The sequence below is a fragment of the Podarcis vaucheri genome (assembly GCF_965113315.1).
Source record: "Podarcis vaucheri genome assembly, chromosome: 1".
NCBI classification, from domain to species: Eukaryota; Metazoa; Chordata; class Lepidosauria; order Squamata; family Lacertidae; genus Podarcis; species Podarcis vaucheri.
The window spans coordinates 133,107,956-133,124,828 of record NC_138759.1 but is presented as its reverse complement, the minus strand read 5'-3'; the positions used below and the strand labels follow the sequence as shown (position 1 = coordinate 133,124,828).

General features: G+C 43.0%; 1 protein-coding gene across 1 annotated transcript in view; it reads left to right on the top strand.

Moving 5' to 3' along the window:
* PLEKHM3 (pleckstrin homology domain containing M3) overlaps positions 1–14,174 on the top strand; it is an 86,252-nt gene extending 72,078 nt beyond the window's left edge. Inside the window, exon 8 of the mRNA XM_082238482.1 lies at positions 8,780–14,174. Coding sequence (XP_082094608.1) covers positions 8,780–8,957 — 178 coding nt within the window. The 3' untranslated portion in view covers positions 8,958–14,174. The remainder of the gene's footprint in view (positions 1–8,779) is intronic.
* The last annotated feature ends 2,699 nt before the right edge of the window (positions 14,175–16,873 follow it).

Sequence of the window (16,873 nt, the reverse complement as noted above, 5' to 3'; positions counted from 1 at the left end):
CTAGATGACACTGGTTACCTCTGTCCCAACTGCCTGCTAGCAGCCATTCTGAGAACTGACTTTTGCCCACTGTAGATCATACCACTTGCCATTGACCCCCACCGGCCAAGAACTTTCTTGCTCCTGACCCTGGCTATCACTTGTCGGATCTTAGCGATGTGGGAATGTTCTGGGGTGCAGGAGAGGATATATTGTGGGATTATATCCTTATCCAACTTGTGCTAACAAGTTCCCAAAATATCAGCAGAGTTTATAGACATTCCCCTTTAAGTTCGCAACGGTAACGTGTGCACAGGTTCGCTAGAACCTCTATAATAATTACTCTGGTAATTTCCCCTTTTGTTCCCTCTTAAAATACAAGACACGACACAGTCTTTATAAAAGTATAAAAAGTTTACTCACGATCTGTTCACAATATGATCCCAGACGGCAGACAGGCTTAAAAAATTACATATACTTAGAATCTATCTTGTTGCAAGATAGACCTTATCTCCTCTCTTGGCTGAGAGCCAAGAGGGCATCTTCACATGCTTCCTCATCGAGGGAAAATGGCAGAGAGAAAGAGATGGCTGCCTGCCCTGTGCTTTTGTCATTACCTGCACAGGTGAGGCCACACCCACCTCTGGTCACATGCGGAGGAAGTCCGTCCCCAGGAAGTTTACCTGCTTGCTGGACAGACATCCCTCCCCATGTTCTAACATGTACACTCTAGGAATGTTGTCATTGACTGCTCCTGTGTTTACATCCCACAAGCGAACCTTGACACATGGACCTAAGGACAACTGTGGGCATGCAGGGTTGCTGTGCATAGCTGCCTACCCCTTTTGAGCCTATATACACATGTACTGTCTATGTGCCCTTAAACGCTGCACAAGCGTTAAGCCCCACATGCTGTTGCATGCAGTGGGTCATAGGAAAACTAATCTTTCAGTGTTACTTTTTTGTAAAACAACAACAACACAAGAACAACCCTTCTGTACAATCATGACTCCAGCCTATGCAGAAAATGAAATAACTTGCTCAAACATCTCACTGACTACCATACTAATGAATCATCTTGCTTTTAAAAAAAAAAATGTTATTGTGTTATATGTTTCAGGGCATGCAAACAAGTATAATCTCCTGCACTTCAGAGCTGAAATTATCTTGTGGCTTCTAGGAAAGAATGCTAGAAGGGAGGAAGTTGGTTAAGGATGGGGCTGGCTGGGACACAAGTTTAAGGAGAAATATGTGCCTCCGCTATCAGTTTCCAGCACCTCCACCCACCATTTCACTCATTTCACCCACCCCAAATCTCCCGTGTTAAGAATGGGTGCCCTAGAGGAGCATACGCCTGACCATTTAAAATGCAAAAACCTTCACGGCGATTCAGAGGTGTTTCAGGCACTGGTGCTATGTGCATAATCTAGGCACTGAGCCATACGACTGCACTCCTACAGCAGCTGTGACCATAGGCAGCCGAACATGAAACGCGGACTTTCCCCCTCTGGGACTGCTGCAGGCAAAACGGAAGACATGAATGAGTCCACAGTTGCTTGTTTTTAAGGTCTCATCTTTTTGTCATTTTCAAAGCAACAAATGTCTTCTCCACAATGTCATTGTATTTGTGCTCAAAAGGATCTGAGAAAGGGAGAATAAAGGCTTAGTAATAATGAGACTGTTTTGTAAATAAGTGCCATAAAAGGAACACCCTCTTTCCCAACACAGGTGCTTCACATTGCCCTCAGATGTTAGAGAAGTGGTTGACGCAGCACCGAGCTGTGGCCTTGGCCAGATAAGAAGCAGGTGTTTGATCGCTTGATTGAAATTCTGAGCGGTCTTGCAGCCACAGCTAGGAGATACACCTTTGTAATTTTCCATGGAAGTTAGAGTAGGTGGCAGCTGGGAAAGATTTCAGCTTTTAAGTTTTGCAGGTTCATCTCAGCTTCATGATTCCTTCTCTCCTTAAGCCGTATAGTGAATTGTGCAACACAAAATCAACAGAGTGCTTAAGTGCCATATTTCGTTTTCACTTGTCAGTCCCTTGGGGAGACTGCAGTTGACTTCACGCATTCCCTTTGTGTATCAGGTCCTCTACCACATGTGCAGGTGGTCCTAACTGGGCTGGCAGGGCTAGCCAGGACTCACCCTGGTCCACCCCAGTACCGGCAGCTCCTCCTCATTCATCTCACCATCACCCACAACTTCCACTCCATTCTCTTCCTCTTTGGGCCCAATCTGGAAGTGGGGAGGAAGATAGTAGCTGCAGTCTCTTCTTCCTTACCCAATGAGATGGCATGAGTGGCTGCAGGGAGGAGGGGGCGGGCTTCTCTACCATTGGGAGCAGGTAAGTAATGTAAATGGCAGCACCAGCACCAGCAACAACAGCAACAACAGCAACATTTCCTCTACTTTATTGCTGCCACCGGGTCTGAAGAAGGAGCAAGCAAAAGTGGCAAGGAAGAAGGAGCTGTCCGTGTTTGCAAGAGGAGCAGAAAGTAGAGCCATTTCCATTGTCCAGCAGCAATTTGTATGTGTCAGGAGACTCTGGTTTATGGTGGGCCCTTGCTGGGGCATGGACCTGGGCAGATGCCCAGTGATGCCAACCCATGGTGCTCAGCCTGACATCAACGATGTTTTAAATGTTACGTGTGACTGTGTCAATTATTCAGCTGCAAATGCGTATAAGAGCCTTGATTAACTGCAGCTAACTAACGAGTGTACATTTGGTGGCAAACCACTTTTGGAATGTGTGAAATAATCCTAATAGAAAAGAGAAATCGGACTCATGAAATGCTGGTTGGCAGTGGGAATTCAGGAACACACATTAAAATCCTGTAGAAATGGGGAAATGTGTGGAACTTGTGGGCTTCATTCCTTGGATATTTGCTTCATCGAGATCCTTGTGTCTTAACAAGTTTTCATCAGAAACTGTTCAGAGGTGTTCCTGGCTTTTCTACACAACCACAACACTGAAAACCACCTCCTTCTCCTGAAAATAAAGTTATGGTAATTAGGTGCTTGTGGGAGTTGCTGCTGTCTGTTGCACCAGTTTCACTGCAAGGCGGATTCATGGACCCTCTGGCCAATTTGTTGATTTGGATTTCTTCTGTTCATTGTCTCAGCAATTAAGATGTCTGAGCAATTGAAGTGTTACTTCCCAGTCAGAATAGCTCCTGGCAAACAGAGCACAGCAGATCCAATGGATTTTCACAATGCACTTGACTCAAATTTTCAACCCAAGTTATCACCGTTGCCATATATTACTGGAATAGAATTGGGCAAACCAGCAAAAAAAATAAAAATGGCCTGGATTGGCCTTGTGGAACTTCCAGCTCGCAAAAGTCACCTTTGGGGAAAAACCAGAACACTACCTGCTTTTTATTAGGAACCTCATGTTTCCCTCCATCTGGGTCACACGAGTACAGTGGTGCCCCGCAAGACAAACGCCTCGCAAGACGGAAAACCCGCTAGACGAAAGGGTTTTCCGTTTTGGAGGCGCTTTGCAAAACGAATTTTCCTATAGGCTTCCTTCGCAAGACGAAAGCCCATAGGGAAATCTCCGGGACAGCGGGGAAGCGCAGCGTCTTCCCCACTGTCCTCGGACCTCCTCCGAAGGCTGGCGGTGGGGAGAAAAGCCCTCCCCGAGTCAGCCTTCGGAAGGCTGCTCCGAAGGCTGGTGGTGGGGCGGAAAGCCCTTCTCCCCGCGCCAGCCTTCGGATGGCTGTCCTGAAGACTTGCGGTGGGAGGAGGGTTTTCCTTCCCACCGCCAACATTCAGAATGCTGTTCTGAATGTTGGCGGTGGGGAGGAAAAACCCTCCTCCCACCGCAAGCCCCGGGAACAGAGGAGAAGCGCTGTGCCCCTTCCCCTCTGTTCCCGTACCTGTCCTGAAGGCTTGCGGTGGGGAGAAAAGCCCTTCTCCGCACTGCCAGCCTGGCAAGCGGTTTCCATAGGAACGCATTAATTGATTTTCAATGCATTCCTATGGGAAACCGTGCTTCGCAAGACGAAAAACTCGCAAGAAGAAAAAACTTGCGGAACGAATTAATTTCGTCTTGCGAGGCACCACTGTACCTGAAAACTGCATGGGAAAGTTGCCGTTTGAGTGCTAACATTGTGGGAAGGAAGCAATCGTGTTCTTTCCAATCTCTCTGTCACTGTTCTCTCTACCATCAGCTCACCCTTAACACTTTGTCCCACAACCCATACCTGAAAATCTGTACTAGGTAACAAGTGTTTAGCCTCTAAGAAAGATTTTCAAAAAGCTTAATCCAAATTATTGTGTAACATAGAAGATGGTGACAACTTAGTATAGACCCTATTAGTAAAAATACTAATGAAAAGCCTGGCCAGATAGAAAATTATTGGTCTTGGATGACTTCCGGGTTAGCGCCATCGGTGAATGGCAGAGTTCCTTCGACTGGAGGAACTGGCTCCGTGGAAACTGGGTCTTCCCGCCGCGGCGAAGGTGGGGACCCGCTACAAATCCCAGGCGGAGGAAGCCTGGGAACGTGGGGTTCGGCAGGGCATCAGGGGCATTTTGGGGCTCCGGAGTGCAGTGGGGTGAGCGGCGCGGTGCTGCGAACTGATTGCTACTTTCACGGAGTGAAGCCGCACAGCCATTGCCGGAGAGCGCTGACTTTTTCCTGTGGACAATTGGATTTAAAACAAGTACCCGTGAGTAGAAACGGAAAATTGGATCAAGAAATATCTTAATTTGGCATCGAAGCGGGAAGGTTCAAAACAGGAAGTCCGCCTTCCGCTTTTTGTACATAGACTGAAGCAAAAACCTTGTAAGCTAAAGCCTGGAAAGTCGTTTAAAAAGTTTAAATTTCCTTCATTTATAATTACTGAAACCCCCTTGGAAGCAGGAGAAGGGGGGGGGGACTTTGTTTAACGCTTGCAGGAGAGGGAGTGAAGAAACATAAGTTTCCACCGTCTCTAACCTGGGAACGGGGTGTCAGAGACAGAAATTCTTGGAGAGGTTCATTGACTGTGAATGGAATACTTTGACAGATAGCTAAAGAAGAGAAATAAATTGATTCCAATGTTGCCTTCTGCATTCTAAAGAAACAAAATATCTGAAAAATGAAAGTAATTTTCCTTTGTTGGACTTGCCTTAAAAAAAATGGATACAAATAGAAATTGTCTCCTCTAGAGGGAGCTTGCTAAACTGTTGCTGCAGTCTACTTGAGGACTCTACAGCTGTCAGATTAAGATCGTGGGACCAGTTCTTTTTGACCTTGACTAAATATGAGCTGGGAGGAAGTTTTGGTGCTTGCTTTATGCAAGACAAGTGCCTTGCTGGAACAGATGCATGAGAAGATGGATTTGATGAATGAGAAAATGGATTTGATGACTGTTGTGGTTAATAACTGTGGACAAACAGGGAATATTGATACAGAAACTATTCAGGGACCAACTCAGGAACCTGTACTGATTGGGCAAGTGCAGAAGATAATGGAGGAGGTTGCGGTTGCACCTCAAATAATACAAATGGAGAGACCCGAGGCCCTACAGGAGCATAAGCCGCTGTTTTTGAAGACTGAAGTTGGAGTCGGCCAGGGGGAGTCTGGAGCTGAGGAGGTTCTTAACTTTGGAGAGACCTCGAAATATGTTTTTAAATATTTTTTGGACTACATTGATGACTGTGGGGAGTGGGACTCTGGGGAATGGGCTGGTTGGATGAAGGGAGACGAATATAATTTTGGGTTGGAATCCCCCAGAGACCTACTCCCCAACGAGAAAGGAAAGAAACTAAGAAAGAGACCAACAAAAGACAAGGAAAAGTGCAAGTATAAACAAGATCTGCAGAAGGGACATGGAAGAGACTTAAGGGCCTCGGACATTAGATTACCAGGTTGATGGACTAGATGGAATGGACAGTAAGGACTGACACGATCCGAGACCAGGAAGAAGAGACGTTGGATGAAGATTGGAAGAAATAATAATAATAATAATAATAATAATAATAATAATAATAATATCTTTATTGTCATTGCCCCCTCTCGGGGACAACGAAATTACTTGGCTGCTCCATCCACCGAGGTAGGGCACTCCACACAAAATCAAAACAACTATAAAAACACTAATTAAAACAATACAGTATAAAACAGCAAGGAAGATTAGATGACTTTCAAAGTCCAGGCTTCCCATTCAGGGCCGAGATCGCTCTGGGGAAGAAGCTGTTCTTAAGACGGCTCGTTCTTGTCTTCACCGTCCTGTATCTCCGTCCCGACGGCAGGAGCTCGAAGAGACAGTGACCAGGATGCGATGGATCTTTTACTATGTCCAGTGCCTTCCTATGGCACCTTGTGGCATAAAAGAAAATTTATAAAGAAATTTTTTTTCTAGGGAATTAGTCTAAAATTAATGAACATTAGGGAAAATGTTGGAATGAAACTATATGACTCTAGTAGAAAAGATATCAGGAGTTATGTAAAATCGAGTATTAAGCATTAAGCTCTAAAGTATTTTTGGGTAAGATAAGGTTAAATAACTTAAGGTAATTTGAATAACAGAATATGGGGAAAGGATGGAAAGGATTTGTTGAGTTAATTAATAGGTTAAATTGTTAAGATAAATTATTTAGTAAAAATTGAGAAAGATGGAAAGAATTTGCTGAAATAATCAATCAAACTAGAATACAAAAAGGGAGGTGTGAGGAGGTCAATGAAACAAGCAAATGGAAGTTAAAGATATGTAATATGGAATTTGTGGTCCCCCCCTTCTTTTTTATCTTTTTGCTGTATTGTTGCATTGGTTTTTATGTCTTGTTTTTTTTTTCTTGTCCCCCCCCAATGTATTGTAGTGTTGTTTTTAATTTTTTCTTTTTTTCTGTAATTTTGAAATTATTAATAAATATTATTTAAAAAAAGAAAAGAAAATTCTTGTATGTTTGTTTGCTGTTATTTACTTCTGGTTGTGCAGCCAAAATTTTATGCTGCTCTTACTGGAGGTTACTTTTGGCAATTTTAATGAATTGCACATGCTTTGTGTAAATGTGTTTTTATTATAATGCATTTTTACTTTGGTCTATGATCTTAAATAGGTTTTAAGTCATGGAGAGACCTTTTTGTGTAACAAGCAAGTAACAAGTTCTGCTAATGATGATAATTGACCTGGGACCCAAAGCTCAGCAGCGGAGGCATCAGGCAGGTAGCTCTAGGAAGAGCTACTTGGGACCCCACCAGAGAGAGGTGACTCTCCTCAGTAGCCATCCTTCTAACTTGTGTTGCCAGAGTTATCCAGAGAAAGACTTCTAATGACCAGAGACTTAAAGAGGGCAAGTTAATGAGGAGCTGCTTTAAAATTAGGGGATTCAATATGGTAATGGAATTCAGCCATGTACTGAGCTGAAATGTCCATGTTGAAAGACAGACCCGTGTACAACACAGAGCAAAGGTTTGATCTGGATTTTAGCAGGGCATGGGTCACAGTGACCAGGCTGTCTTTGTCCAGGAGGGATTCTCTGTTTGCACCTTTCTGTTTCTGCATGCAACAGTTATCATAGGAAATGTGAGTTTTCCTGCAAAAGTTTATGCGGCAATGATTCAGTTCGTCCCTAATGAAGGCCACAATTGTATGCATATTGGGAACCAAATCCCATTAAGCAGTAGGAGTTGTTTCTGAGCAAGTAATCTATGAATGGGATTAGGGTGCTATATGCAGCTACTGTTCTGGAATGACTGGGTATATTAAGGGTTAATTTGGTAGCGATAAAGCAACAATTGGACCTGTAGTGTGGGATAACTGGTTAAAATGAAGAAGCTGATTTATGGAAGGCTTTGGGAGCTAGAAGCGTAAGTGCTGGTGGGATTTTAAGCAAAGCCCATGAAGAGTGTCATTCATGTCTGCTTTTCCCTGTCCTCCTGCTTGTAATCATCTGTTCCCTTTTATCAAGGAACAAGTTGATTATTGATTATACAGAAGTTTTGGGTGGTGGGTGGGGTTTTTGTGTTTTGCAACTTTTTCAAATGGTTTGAATGATGTATTTGCTCTTAATTTTGAAATCATCAATCTTCTCTTGTCCCTTCCCACCCCCTGATTTAATGCATCTGGGTAGCAACGGCAGGTGTGTTTCACTCTTCCATAATCCTGCCGGCGTCCATTTCGACAGAAATTCCTGATAAGCGTTTACATTCTCCAGTTGACTGAGAAGAGTGATCAAAAGAGGGAAAAGGGAGAGGCCATGAATGAATGCAAAATGACACTCTCATCAATCATTGGTCTCCAGCATTTCCCAAGGAATTGTAAATCACTAACGAAAGGGGAATTAGCTTGATAAAGTCAGCATTAGTGTCAGATGTGGATGATTTAAAATTTCTAAAGGCACAACTGTTTTCTTTGGCTGTCATCTTGGCTCCCACTTGTGTTACCTGCAGGTGCTCCAATCCAGTAAAGAATGGGTAACATGCTTAAGTAATTAAGCTTGTAAAATCTTCCAGAGATTTTGAGATTAAAGCAAATACTAACAGCTGCAACCCTGCATCCGGTCAGGCTGCTTAAATCCCAGTGACTTCATTAACTGCACATAGCATTGTGCCCTAACTGCCTCGCTAAACCACTGCCATAGTGTAACTCAATGTTCCGACGCTATAAGACACCTTCTCACTGGGACTCAATGGTGGCTGAGAATCCTCTGAGCGTTTCTCGGTGTGGCTGGCTTTCAGAGGTCAGAATGCAGCCAGCACAGGAACAGTCTTAGCACAGAACTTCTTTCCTCTGCGTAGTGGGGTGGGGAAGAGAAGCTAGGAACCTACATATTAATATACATATATCTGATTTTGTTCACACAGATGTGACAGCTGTGGTGCCGTCTTCCATTCAGAGTGCAAGGTGAAGTCGGTGCCATGCCCCAGGTGTGTGCGAAGGGAGCTTCAGATGAAGCAGAAGTCTTTCTGGAGAAGACTCAACATGGATGAAAGCCTGGAAGAGGCCTGCAACATGTTTGAACTGTCCTATCAGAACACTTGACTCAAAGGAGGAAGCTGGCAACCTGCAGAGATCCCTTTCCTACTGTAGAATGAATGCTTACAAGGCAACGTTCCACTGCCAGGCAGAATCCTTTCCTGCAGAAAGATTGGCTAATATTCACCTTTTCGGTTATTGAATAGCAAGGGTCAATGTTGCTAAGAAGGTTGAAGGCAGAACACATTCATGAAGTCTAGGTCAACCAGGTGGTCTAAAGCCAAATGTAGTTTACTTGAAATATTTCCTATTCTCTTTGCATTTATTGTTAGAAATAGAAATATTGTGTGCATTATTTATTATTACGTTTCCAAGTGAACTGTTTTGCAGAAATAGCAAAGGTGGCACTGGAAACTTAAAGGCCCCAGAGTACTTTGCACAGGGAGCCTATGAAATGTATTTGTGGGGTCTTTTCCAGCTTAGAAGGATGTTTTAGTAAACCGTCCTTAAGACTACATTCCTCTCCCACCTCTCAAAAAGTAAACTCAATTATAGATCCACATCTAGATGACTAGAATAGCAATCCTTGTACGCTATATGAACCAAGTGCTAAATGCTGTTTAGTTCCTGCGTTACTGTTCTTGACTACTGGAACAGCAGCTCATGGTTGTAGAACATGCACAGCTTTACATCTGCACAACATTCCAATCTCCTACTAAGTCAACAATGCAAATCCCTGCGGTTTTTCTCACATGTAGCACGATTAAACACCAAAATGCATCTTTTTTTATGTTAAACAATGTACACACTGCTTTGCTGCTGCTTTGGAAGTTGACCACTTTTTCTAAGCACCTTTCTCCACCTTCATACACTTTGAAATGGTGAGCTGAGGGTTTCGCAGGGCCGGGGTCTGCTTCGTCTCTCTCTCTGCTGCTCTATCCTTTTGGCTGCACTTGATATGTGGACTCGGAATAGCAGCCTGAGCAATTGCTGGGGACAATTGCTTCAGCGCAGTGAGGAGGAGGCACATCTTGGAACACCTTGGCTGAGAAATTGGGACTTGTGCAGTTTCTAATTCTGCCTAAGGAAGTGCATGTACAGAACACGGCACATGCAGATTGTCAGGTGTGCATCCACACTCACTGTGCACACAGCATACTGTGAATAGCGATGCACTTTCCATGTGTCTTATGATAGAGTTTGGAACGTGCTTCCTTGTCTTTTGCCTGAGGGTTTAGTACACGACTTTTACCCATGGGATCCTAGTAGTACATAACATTTTGCCCACTTATTCATCTGTCTTTGGAGTGAGGCCCATTAATCCTCCCTGTTCTGTGTATCTGGTGCTTAAAGATATGTCAAATGAAGTTTGCGAATGCTGCGTTTATTTTGCCCTTATCCAGACCAGTCTTGTGCACCTAGATTCACCTACTGGTAGCTTATGTAAGCTTTCCCAGCCGGATCAATGAATCGAGAATTCCAGCCTTCATTCTTATTGAGGCAGAGAGTCAGAAAAAGGTAGCAGAATTTACTGGCACTCATAAATGTTTCCTCTGAGCCTGATTTTGTTTCTTTGCTTTTAGCCACTTTGAGACTGTGTTCAGAGGTTTATGGTTTATCATTTGAGCAACATGCTTAGGAGAATCTCAGGCTCTTGTGCTTCCTACTCAAGGAAGAGATTGGAAGCTGTTGCTTCCCCTTTTGGATAACTTCAGTTTGGCCTTTGTTGGTTTGAACGATGGTTTAGTGAAACCAGCCAACTTCGCATCTTGGTTGATGCTGCCAACCTATTTCAGTAAACCAGTTAAGCTTAACCATAGTTTAGGGTTTGGGCGTAAACACTAAACTGAGATTAATCAAAGGTAGCAGCCTGAGGCTTCCCTGGGCTTGTTCCTGAAGCGAACAGCAGTAAACCTTAGGTTGTTAATTATTAGGTCCAAATGCTCACAGTCTCTGAGATCTTTTATTATTCAGTGCAGTTAGTTTCTCCATATTTCCTGTTCTTCCTCCAGTGCATATATATTGATGCCAATGTGGTTACTAAATTGTAGGAAGTGCATTGTTCTGTGAAAATAATGCATAGTTGTATTTATACCTACCTGTTAATGCATCCTTCCCTGTGGCACTCTCCGGGTATTTTAGACTACAGGTCCCATCAGGCTCAGTGGTCAGGTGTTTTGGGAGTTCTAGTCTGAAACATCGGGAGAGTACTAGGTTAATCCAGTATCTTATAGATTACAGATTTAAGGCAACAAATATATTTAAAGTGGAGGATACTGAGTGAACCAAACCTTAACGTGCCTTTTAAACAGGAAATTAAAAACTTCTGTCTGAAATGGGAATTTTATAAATGAGAGGTGTGGGAAGGCTGGTTACATAAGAAATAGCAGGGGTAGGGATATAGAGTGTTTCTGTAGCTAAAAGCTTTAGAGAAAAGAATGGCAGGATCTTAGAGCTGCTGTCCACATTACTTTTCTGTAAGTCACTCCTGTAAGTACATATGTGCACATGTACAAACATGTTATCCTGTGAAACTTGCTCCAGGACACACCTGTAAAATGGTGTCCATTAGTAATGTTTTTACTCATTTATTTAAGAGCTCTGCAAATGTATTCAGATACAGGCGTGATACGTGAGAATTGTCCCCTGCTTGAAATATGTAACCCGAGAATCTACCGTAACATGAGAATGGGGGGGGGGGCACGTCTGAAAACAATATAATGTTGTTGAAAGGAAATAGCAGCCATTTGTAGAAGGAAATAGCACACACCAGGTAAATTCTTGACTGTGGCACCGTCAACAGCTCCAAAGGCTCTAACGTAACATTGAATTGCCAACTGTTGATGCTACTTGGAAAGACTAACCAAAGTGAATAGGCATGCGTCACATTTCACACTGCCTATGGCTTGTTACTGATAGTAGTGGTCTGTCCTCGGTGGACTTTTATGCTGGAGGTGTCCTGTCCACATGGCAGAGAGCAGCATTTTGTTTCTCGTGTTTGCAGCACAATACTATGGGATGCCTCTTCTTTCCCTTGGAAGCTGGGAGCTGAGCAGCAGTCTCCACTGTCACATGGGTTGCAATGGCAGAATAGAACAGGGCAGCGAGGGATGCTTGAGCACTTAATATAAAAAGGTGCACCACAAATCTGCTGTTCTTAAATTCCTGCTTTGTCAGCAGGAACTTTCAGATTCTGTAGCCATGTGTTTCCCAAGCCATAGACAGTTGCTCTTCTTTCTGAGTCTCTGCATGAGAAAGTGCCAAGTCGTGTTGAGTTTATTGAGTTTCAGTGTTGAGACCCATTGACTTCCATGCTACAAGGGAAAGGAGTTATTTCAAATTCCTGGTTTCCTTAAAATACATTCTAACAGCCTTTAGGAAACATCTCTTCCTACTTTTTATGTAAACTCTTTCTTTCTTTCTTTCTTTCTTTCTTTCTTTCTTTCTTTCTTTCTTTCTTTCTTCCCTTAGAGTAGCTATGAGCCAATTTGAGACATGGGCAAATTATTGGCTCACAGAAAAGAGGGTAATTTTGAAGCCAGTGTCAATCCCTATGAATAACAAGTCAACATCTTTGGTAACTTGAGCACAATGTTGAATCCCGCCCAGGGTATTTGAATTTAGCTGGTTACTCTTAAGAAAAGAAGGGCATTAGATTGCATGGGTAGATGCAGGATATCATAGATTTACAAAATATGTGTTTTTAAAAACAATCAGGTGACTAACCCTGAATATGACCATTTCTGTATGGATTTAATTATCAGTGTATTTCATTATTATTTGAGTCAATTGAATTGCAGTAAATATCAACAAACCTTTAAAGGTGTACTGGTAACACTGATAATTGAAATAGCAATTTCTGAAATTGTTGCGATGTACAAAAAATGTCAATATCTAAAGCAGGAGGGAGCAATCCGTGGCCCTCAGACACCCATGATTTGGGGTGATGTAGTCCAGTAACATTTGTACGGTTGCTCCCCTCCCTATCTAAAGCAGGGGTAAGCAACATTCATGTCATGTCTTGATTAACACTTATAAATGGTAACCAAATGTTAAAAAAGAAGAAATCAGTTGAATTGGCTCCCTTTTCCTGTCCTGCAAGTTGCTGCTTGCCCCTCTGATGAATGCTCCGAATTCATCCAGCTTTTTGCTGATATTATTTATGAAGCTGTTAATCAGTTTCTAGTTAGCTCAACAGCCTTTTCACTAACACAATTCCCCACCCTACTTTATAACACATTGGGTGTTGTTGTGGTTGTTGTTGTTTTTTTGAAAAGCTTAATTCCAAATGATCCATGTCACTATTCCACACAGTCCGTGAATTTCTCTGTGTCTTAGAATAATAAAGCTGCTTTTACTCTAGAGGCATTGCAGTTATAGATTGTTAGTATTATTTAACTTTATTTGATCTTAGTATGTTTGTGAATTATCCAGTTAAATGGGTTGTTGGCTAATCCAGCCCAAATAGCTAAATAATTTGTTCTTCTAGCAGCCAACGATTAACTGAATAGTCAATAAAAGCAGAGAGTCAGCAAATGGAATGGATGTATCTAATTAACTTAACCTCACGTGCTATAATAATTCATTGGTTGGTCAGATTGGCAGTCCAAATCTTCTAATAAAAGTGATTTCATTTGCTTTGGAAGAAATAAGCTGCTCTAAAATTGTGCCCTGTTAAAACAACCCAGTATGAGGAGAAGCTGTACTGAAATGTACTTTTGTAGTGTTTCAGGGATCTAAGTCCATCCCCTGCTTCTAACCTTTACTTAACATTCAGCCATTTTACCTACAAACCTGGAAAATGCAAACCTTTTTCTCCCCAGTTTGAGTGAGGGAAATACAACCAAGCATTATCTAAACTTGACAGTTGCTTGTTTATTTCTGGAGATGGTTTGCTATTTTTAATTTTACTTTGTTGTAAGTGTGTTAAACATGTGGTTTTTTTTTTAAACTGCAATGGAGCCAACACCTTTGTCGATTACATGTATTGTTTTGTATTGTTATGTTTTAAATTATTTGCTATCACGTCAGCGTGCTTAATTTATGAAAAATACATGTTATATTATTAGTTCCACTCAAATGAGTTAGATTATGTGTTGATAATGTATATGGGTTTGATCTCTTACACTGCAGTCCTAACCTCCTCTACTGTGAGGCAGATCCCTTGAGTTCAAAGGCACTTGTTCCCAGGTAAGCCTAAGTGGTCCATAACACATTGCTGAGGGCGACTGACCCCTACTGTACAAAAGGCAACACTCAATAAAGAGTTCAATATAAAATGGGTATCTTCACAATAGTCTTTATTGAAAGCATTTAAAGTGCAAGGTGCTTCTTAAACAGCAAGCATGACGTTTTGTTCTTTGAAGTCCCGTTGACTTTAATGAGTGAGATTATTGCGCCTGCTTAGCTTTCCCAATGAAGACACTGGGGTTTCAACGTGCTTTCACTTTGGGCTGGCTCATGCATACCATCATGGAGAGGGTGGTGCCATTTTGACTTCTCCTCAGGCTACAAAATGTCTTGGGCTGCCTCTGCTCCTCTTGTCAGTTCAGCAAATTGCAACCAATTGCTGGACTCATTTTTGCTTTCCTTCCTGTGGCATGAATAAATGCATTGTCAACAATCTAGAAATTCAGCGGATTGTGATACAAATACATTGGCCTTGCCCATCAGCCAGAGAAGAAGCAGATGCAGAGAACTTGCTTTTCATTCCCCTCTACCAGAAAAAACACACCAAAACTTGGTCCCACAACTGCCAGTTGCCTGGGGTTTGGAGAGCAGGATGCGACTATACTCTGGCTCCATCCAATAGCTAATGGAGGCTGCACACAGCAAGAACACCCATTGTCGAGAGAAGCAGAAGCTATTCTAATGCTTTTCCCCATCCTTTTTCACTGTTAAGACGACAGGTAGCTTATACCTGAAGGAGTGTTTCCACCCCCATTGTTCTACCCGGACACTGAGGTCCTCCTCCGAGGGCCTTCTGGCGGTTCCCTCACTGTGAGAAGTGAAGCTACAGGGAACCAGGCAGAGGGCCTTCTCAGTAGTGGTGCCCGCCCTGTGGAACGCCCTCCCATCAGAGATATAGAAGGAAATAAACAACTATCTGACTTTTAGAAGACATCTGAAGGCAGCCCTGTTTAGGGAAGTTTTGAATGTTTGGTGTTTTATCGTGTTTTTAGTATTTCCTTTTCCTGGCATCTAGTTGACCATGGAAGAGGTGGATTTATAGGCTTCTTAATGTCAGGTTTCACTTTGGGACTGATTAGCAAGAGACCTGGTGAACGGCGGAGAAGAGGAGCAGCTGACATTGAAATGGTTGTTTTTGCAGTTTGTTCATAGGCAACCCAAGTTGGTACTCAGTACAGTTAAAAATTCCTACCACCTGATGAGTGTTGATTGAGCCTACTGTGAAAGGAAGTCCTGGTTTTGTTCTGGTTCCTAATAAAAATCCCATTACAGTTGGCATTAAACGAATCCATTGTTTGCAGCAGCTGAGGTTTGTCAGAGGCTTAAAGGATTTGCCAAATGCCCAGTTTTGCACTGACTGGGCTGGGAGGGAAGAATGCACCTCTTCCTGCAAAGCCACAGTGCCACAGATGTGAGTTCTTGCCATGGATTATTCCACTGGCATCTAACCTGTCTCTCCCAAGCCTTTCCACGGGGGAAGGTTTTCCATGGAAGTACAACTTACAGATGCTGTGCATTCAAACTATGCGGGGAAAACCCATTGCAAGAAACAAGAACCAAGGAATCTCTCCAATGCAAGCTTGAACACATGGGCAAAGCGGCATATTGTTGCTTTCTATTCCCAGTGCTACTATCCTGGTACCCTCCCAGATCTGGGAGCTGGCATCCCACAATATCTAGAGAGGACCAGGGTATGCCATCCTTTTGCTTTAACTACTTGTACAAAATACCCCTTGGACAAAATCAAGGCACAAAGCAGAGCGGTGTGTGCAGCCAGAAAGTACAGAAACGGGGGGCTTGTTGTTCTCCATAACATGGAGGAGACGGCGTGCCTCTCTCGAGAAAAGATCAGTCTTGCCCTGCAGAATGGCATGGATTGGTTGTCTCTGCACGACCTCTTGAGTGTAAGTGGACCAGAAAAACCCTGATCATTGAAATCTTCTGCAGCAACCTTGCTTCAGATCTGACCACTGTATGTAGCAAATAATGACTGCAAGGGTAAAGCCAGGGCCTTGGCCTTATGGAACTTCCTCCTTCAGAGAGGCCTCCCAAAATGCTGATTTTGCATGTTTTTGAAAAAAACACATTTTAAAGTTACTGTTTAGACAGGTGGTTCAAGAATAGCTGTATATTTTAGAGCCTAGCTGTTTACAAGGAAGGCGAAAAGGCTTGCAATTTTTAAAATAACGTTAAGACACCTGCCGCTTGCCACGAGAGGGGAAAGATAGCGTATTAAACATAATTCAATATTTCACACGCTGTACCATAGCCAGCATCGAGAGAATACTTCTCAACAAGGAAACAAGCCTCTCTGAAAAGCAACCTGTTCATAGAAGAACAACAAAAAAGCCATGTGCGATACTCATGGGGTGTTTCCTCTTCGCTTGCTGTACCTGGCCTTTGTTGCAACTCTTTGCTTCTCATCTTCATAACAAGAATTAGGCTTGGAGAAACATTTTTGAGCAGGCGTAACTGATTTGCCAGAACTTCTCCATACGTGTAATTAACTTGCAGTACTCATTGCATGCAGCGATAGCCTCCAGCTTAGGTGACTTACAAAAAAGATGAGATGAATTCATCTAAACAGGTGAACCCATCCAGTTACTGCATTTCCCGCTGGGTGGGTTCTGCCCAGCAAGGAGTCCTGGCAAAAGTTGTTGCTGCTGCTGCTGCTGCTGTACTGCGTCTTACTGTGGCTCCTCCCTTCCCCCATAGCTGCCCAGTCCTCCACTCCACCTGGCCAAACGAGCAGCCCAGACACCTCTACAGCTAAACATCTCTGTTCAACAACA